The following is a 6,000-nucleotide window of genomic DNA, read 5'->3' as shown; positions in this document are numbered from 1 at the left end:
TGTGTATAGAAAAGCAATGACAAAATTGCTAGTAACAGAATGAACTGCCTCAAATTTCCAGGGGGGATGCTGAGGGAACAGTGTCAGGGCAGCTGCTGTGACAATGCAGAGCATTCTGGTAGGTTTACAAGCCTTCCGCTGACAGCGTAATGCAGCTTTGGACATAAAAGCTTTAAAGCAGACACAACAGCCTGCCTGTATCTGGACTCCGAACAGCTTCAGTAGCATTTACGTTGCCGCCTTTGAAGAAATGCCTGCGTTGTGCTGCTGAGCCCGTCTAGCGGCCCGTCTGCTTTCAGTTCTCGCTGAGAACGACGAGCTGCCTGGGATTATTTTCATGAGCAATGAATGACTTGAAGGCAAAGTACACGGTTACGGCAGCTTTGCAAACGCCAGGTAACACGATCGCACGACACTTCATTTCGCAACGCTCTCTGCCAGGCGTCAGCGCGGGCTGTGACAGAAACCCCGCACCGCCGAAGCGCCCCCCGCCCACACCGGGAGAGTCGCCTGGCCCTGCCCACGCCTTGCCGGCCAGGAGCCGCGGGAGCCCCGCACATCTCAGCAAGCGTTGCCCCGACGCCGAAAAGCGAGCGCCAAAGCGCCAAGCGCGGCGGCCCGCCCGCGCCCTACGAGAGCCCGCCCCGCGGCGGGGGCAGGAGGAAGGCGGCTCCTCCCAGGGTGCCCCGCGCGCGACAGAGGCCGGCGCGCCTGCGCGCTGCGCGGCCGGCTCCCACCTCAGCGCAAGATGGCGGCGGGCGCCTCGGACCCCCTGGAAGAGATGCTGCTCTTCTCCGAGGAGGTGGACGAGAAGGCGGTCAGCGACCTGGTGGGCTCCCTGGAATCGCAGCTGGCCGGCGGCCGGGGCTCGGCCGAGGCGCCCCAGCCCAGGACCTCCGCCCCGTCCCAGCAGCAGCAGCAGCCGCAGCAGCAGCAGCAGCAGCAGCGCCCGGGCAGCCTGGCGGGGGGCAGCAGCCCCGTCCGGCAGCAGCAGGGGCACCCCGCGCCCCCCCCCGCTGCCGGGGCGGAGGAGGCTGCGGCGGGCCGTCCCGGAGCCGCGGAGAGCCGAGTCCTCGCCCCGGGGCCGCTCCCGTCCCCGTCCCCCCCGGCGGCAGCGGCGGCGGCAGCGGCGGCGGCGGCGGCAGGGCGGGGAGTGAGTGTAAACAGTAGTAGTGTGCAGCAATCACATGGAGCGGCTCTGCTCGGCGGCAGCCCCGCCGCCCCGGCCCCGCCGCAGCCCGCCGCACCCCCGCCCGCCCCGCCTGTCAACAACCATGTGGCCGCCGGCACCGGCGCCCGGGACGCGGGCAGCCCCAGCCCCGGCCGCAGCCCGCCCGCCGCGGAGCCGCCGCCGCGCAACGAGGCCGCGGAGGGGAGCGGGGCGGAGGGGAGCGGGCGGGCGACGGCGGCGGAGGGAGCCGACGCCTCCGAGCCCGCGCCGCTCCCCGGCGAGGCGGCGCCCAACGGGGAGGGCGCCGGGGGCCGGGCGGCGGCGGTGCCGCCAGTCAGCGGCCGGCAGAGCCCGGCCGGCAGAGAAGGCGGCGCGGCGCAGCCCAAGCCCGCGCACGGCCCGCAGCCCGCAGTAAACGCACTCAGCAACTCCGCCAGCCCCGCGCCCGCCGCCACCCCGCCGGGACCGGGCTCGGCCGCCAAACCCGCGGGCGTCGCCAAGCCGGGCGCTGCCCTCCCCGCCGCCTCGCAGGCGCTGTCGCCGCGGCCCGCGCTGGGCGCCGCCCCGAGGCTGGTGGCCCCGCAGCTGATCGTCAGGCCGCCGCAGCAGACCACCATCCAGCTGCCGCCGGGCTTCACCATCCCGCCCGGTAAGTGGGGCGGGCGGGGCGGGCGCGCGGCTCTCTGCTCGGCCTTTCTCTGGCGGAGGTTTTTCAAAGTTGGCGTTTTCCCGCTGCTCGGCATGTTGGGAGCCAGAGGAGAGGCACCTGTCTGAGAGCGGGTTCTGGCCGACTGGCTGTCATGAGCGAGGATGCAGTTGGCACAGGGCACGTTACTACTGGTGCAGAGTAGTTGTGCCTGTTGTTTGGCGAGTGACTTGTTTCCTCTCGTTGGGAGAGCGGTGGTCACGGTAAGTTTTTTTGTAACGGTGTAAAAACAGCTGCGCACTAGAACAATCTGGAATGTGTTAACCAGGAATCGCATCTCTATTGAAGTGCTCCGCGATCTGCTGTACTCTTGATATGGAGAAAAGTTTTCTGTTTTCAAGGAGTGCCTTCTGGTGGGCACCAGGTGACCATATCCACACTACACTGTCTGATTTAACGTTAAGTTCTTCCTTTCGGCATGTGTGACTGTGTCTCTCCTTGCTGGGTACGCACAGCCTTGCCATCACTGGATTTTGCTTCTAACCCTGCAGAAGCCCCCGTGTCCTGCTTGCTCTCCTCTTAGTTTCTTGGTGCTGTTTTGTAAAGATGCAAGTTTGCAATCAAGGCAGCATCTCCCCGTCCCAGTGATTCCTACTTCACTGCCCATTGCTTTACGTAAATGTTCCCAGGGTCGCAGTCTGTGCTCCCGTACCTAGATTACAATGTTGCAAAAAGCTGCTAAGTTGGTTACAGATATAGGAGATAAATCGACGTTTAAACTTTTTTTTCTATTGATGTCAACAGTGTGATATTACCTATAGATTCTGGTGCAATCTGAAATAATTTATTTCTTTCACCATGTTTCTTTCAATAGCTGTTTTTTGTTAGCTAAGATAAATAGAGCTAAATGCAATAGAAGTGTGCTTCTGGGTGGACTTTAGTAGCTGTGTATTTGACTGTAGTTTATGAAACTCCTGCTCCAAATTCTGATGCCCCAAGTGGATAAAGCTCAGTGGTTTCATGGAGACCTGACTAACTCAAAACTAGTAACGGCTTGGTTTAAAAACGTGTGGCTATATTCCAGTTATATTGGTGGCTTTAGCCTTTGATTTCACATTTTTAATGTTTGATAAATACTAAATACCTAAATAAGTTGTATCATAACTTTGCATACACTTTCTGCAGCTTATTGTCTTTGTTCTGCTATGTAGTTTTTAAACAGAAGAGGAAAACAGCCCTTGAAAGCAATCTTGCCAAAGGTTTGAGACAGTTGTGGAAATAATAGTGTGGAAAATGTATCACTTGAATTTGATTTTGTTACCAGATAGCTTGAAATCCATTAAATTTGCATTAACAGGAGGATAGCATGTTCTGAGGATAAGAGTGATTTGGAAAATACAATGTTATTTTTGATTAATTACTCTTTAAGTTTGTGCGTTGTTATTAACTGATATTGAAACTCTCATATTGTGATCTTCTGTCTAATGCAGAAGTTTAGAATAAGTTTATTTTAGCAAATAATACAGATTAGCATATAATAACCAGACTGTTCTAGTACTTCATACCAACTCACAAGTTGGATATTTCATCTTTTCATGGCTGACAATAAGGAAAAATTAATCTTCTCATTTAACTCAGTTCTGAGAATCTGACCACTTCCTACATGTTGCAAAGTAGAAGAATTTTCAAGTCCTGAAAACTAGATTAAAATATAAAATCGCTGCATAAACATTTATGCATCTGTAGAAGTAGTTATATCTGCAACTTTTATTGAAGTCATGTGGCACGTGTTGCAATTAATTTGTCCATTCTATTCAGTTTTTTTAAAATTCAGATTGAATTTTGCAAGGTTGAAAAAGTAATTAACAAGACTTATGTGAATTGGTGTAATGCCAATAGAATGTGGGGTTTTTTTTTAAGATGTGGTTGGCATTATCCTATAAGGATTTTTATATTAGGTTCATGACACTCAGGGGAATGCTATCTGCTCTGCGCATTGGAGCAGTGTACTAATATTTGTTTGTCCAGAACAGTATATATCAAATACATCATCTGCTTATAGGGTTTTCTACAAACCATTAGGTCTGGTGCCTGAAGGGCTGATGGACCTAGAAAGTTACCTTTTTAAGATTTGTTGTTGTTAACTCTTATAAAAAGTACTCATCGGGCTTTGAGAGGGGTATGATCATATCCTTTGGATGAGGTCCTTGCTGTAGCTGTATATACTTTTTACCTTCAAACTCGATTTCCACAGCTCTTCAGTTCATAGTGGCAGAAATATGCATTTTCTGTTCGTGGTTTTCATAGCAAAGGTGGCTGGGAGCGCCCAGGACTCAGTGCGTGAGGGCTTCTATTGCAGCTGCAATTCACTTGTGTTCATCATGGAGCTGGGCTCTGTGTTTCTATGTCAGAGACTGAAAGAAAGGTGTAGACTGCTTCTGAATTTGGTTACTTGCTGGACATAATAATGCTCAGTATGTTTCAAACTCTGTTTACTGTGTTGTTTTTTTCTAGGAAGCTAATACTTAGAAGTGAGTGTATGTTTTTACCTTCTCTATTTTCCCTTGCAAAGTTATAAAATGCATATGGAGAAGTCTGTGCATACTGATAAGTTGCAGGAACAATGTCTCCTGGCTCTGTTGTCAACAGAGTAAATTGACAGAGATTTGCTAGACCCTGAAAGACCTGTTCCTTTCTGATAGTACATTGCATCCTACTTACATCTAGGTTAGATTATTGGAACGTGTTCTGGGACTAACTTGAGAATTCTTTTTAAATAATGTATCTGGAGAATGGCTGCTTAGTTCTGACTGAACTAGAGGAAACGTATTACGTGGTTGCAGTGATCTTGACTAAGTGTAAAGGCCCAGGTGATCCAGGGGCCAGCTGAGCCATTGGGAGCTCCTTTTTGACTTGCTGACAGTGGAAAACCAGGACAGTTACACTAAGGGGAAATCTGGATGACATCGACTGGATGTGTAGAGGACCTTTATTTGTGAAGCGTGTTACAAGAAAATAAAAGTATTTCATTTACATCCAGAAAGTACTCTGTTCATTTAAAACAGTCCCTTGGAATTTTCCTCAAATACCTGTGCTTCTGCTGTTTCCTGTGGAGGAGTAATTGTGTTGGGCCTCTGGGGTGACAGTATTTCTTCTTCTTGCCCAAACCTCCCAGTACAGTGATGGCAGGTGCCGAATAAATTCATGTGTCAGTGCTCAAACATTAACTAGGTCTCAAATATTGTATACTCAGAAATGTGTCTGGCTTAATGTTTGCATCTACATGTTCCCTAACACTGTTGTTTTAGTAAAGCTCTCATGTCATTGTCCCTGGTATGTTCAAACTGAAAGTTGTTCTCAGCTACTAGACCGTTGTTATGGTTTACTTTAATGAATATTTCTTTCAAGTTTTATTCTCCAGACCTTAGCTACCTTCTGCACGTCATTGTGCACCTATACGCTCAAGTTACCATTTGTTTTTGTCACCATAAGCTGTAAGTGTTTGAATTTCAAACTAACTTGAGTAGTTTTTGTCTGCTGGTGAGAGCTCCTTTTCTTCACTGAAGTAAAATCTCGTATTACACCACAGTAAAAAGAAAGATATGGGATAAAGAAAAAAGCACAGTGCTATATGTTGTTTTTGTTCTATATTTCATAGTTAGATATACTTTATAATTTGTCACATTATTCTTTTTTCTATAGTTACTGTCACTTTATTGTCACTAGGTATGGTCTTGGTGCGCACGGATGCAGGACAACTTGTAATGGTGCCTCAGCAGGCTCTAGCCCAAGCTCAAATGCAGGCTCAAGTACAGACGCAGGGACAAGGTCCTACCAGCATTTCGCCTAGACTTTCAGTGCCCACAAGTGGCCCAGTTTTTCGCCTAACAACAGCTCAGGTATGTCTGGCTTGATTTCACCTTGCTTTTGTGTGTTACATTCTCCTCTGTCTTGTACATTATCTGTTCTTTGGCAAATGTGCTTCATGCACACGCACTTTTTTTTTTTAATTGAAAACCAGGAAATACTTATTCAAATACAGTTTATTTTCTGAGGCTTGTTTTTTGTTTTTTTTTTTCCTTCAATTTCAGTAAAATCTACTTTGCAGATTTTCTCAAGAGCCTTTTCAGACTGTGAGTTCATTGGAGGTTAGAAGGCTCAGTCTTAGACAGAAATTAGTTTG

At 49.5% G+C, this 6,000-nt stretch overlaps 1 protein-coding gene across 1 annotated transcript in view; it reads left to right on the top strand.

Moving 5' to 3' along the window:
• LOC110404076 (transcription initiation factor TFIID subunit 4-like) overlaps positions 697-6,000 on the top strand; it is a 130,690-nt gene continuing 125,386 nt past the window's right edge. The window contains exons 1-2 of the mRNA XM_021407976.1: positions 697-1,820; positions 5,544-5,716. Of these exons, the coding sequence (XP_021263651.1) occupies positions 749-1,820; positions 5,544-5,716 (1,245 nt within the window). The 5' untranslated portion in view covers positions 697-748. The remainder of the gene's footprint in view (positions 1,821-5,543; positions 5,717-6,000) is intronic.

Source organism: Numida meleagris, chromosome 10, assembly GCF_002078875.1.
Source record: "Numida meleagris isolate 19003 breed g44 Domestic line chromosome 10, NumMel1.0, whole genome shotgun sequence".
NCBI lineage: Eukaryota > Metazoa > Chordata > Aves > Galliformes > Numididae > Numida > Numida meleagris.
Note: the sequence above shows the minus strand (reverse complement) of the source record. Positions and strands in the feature narration are given on the sequence as shown.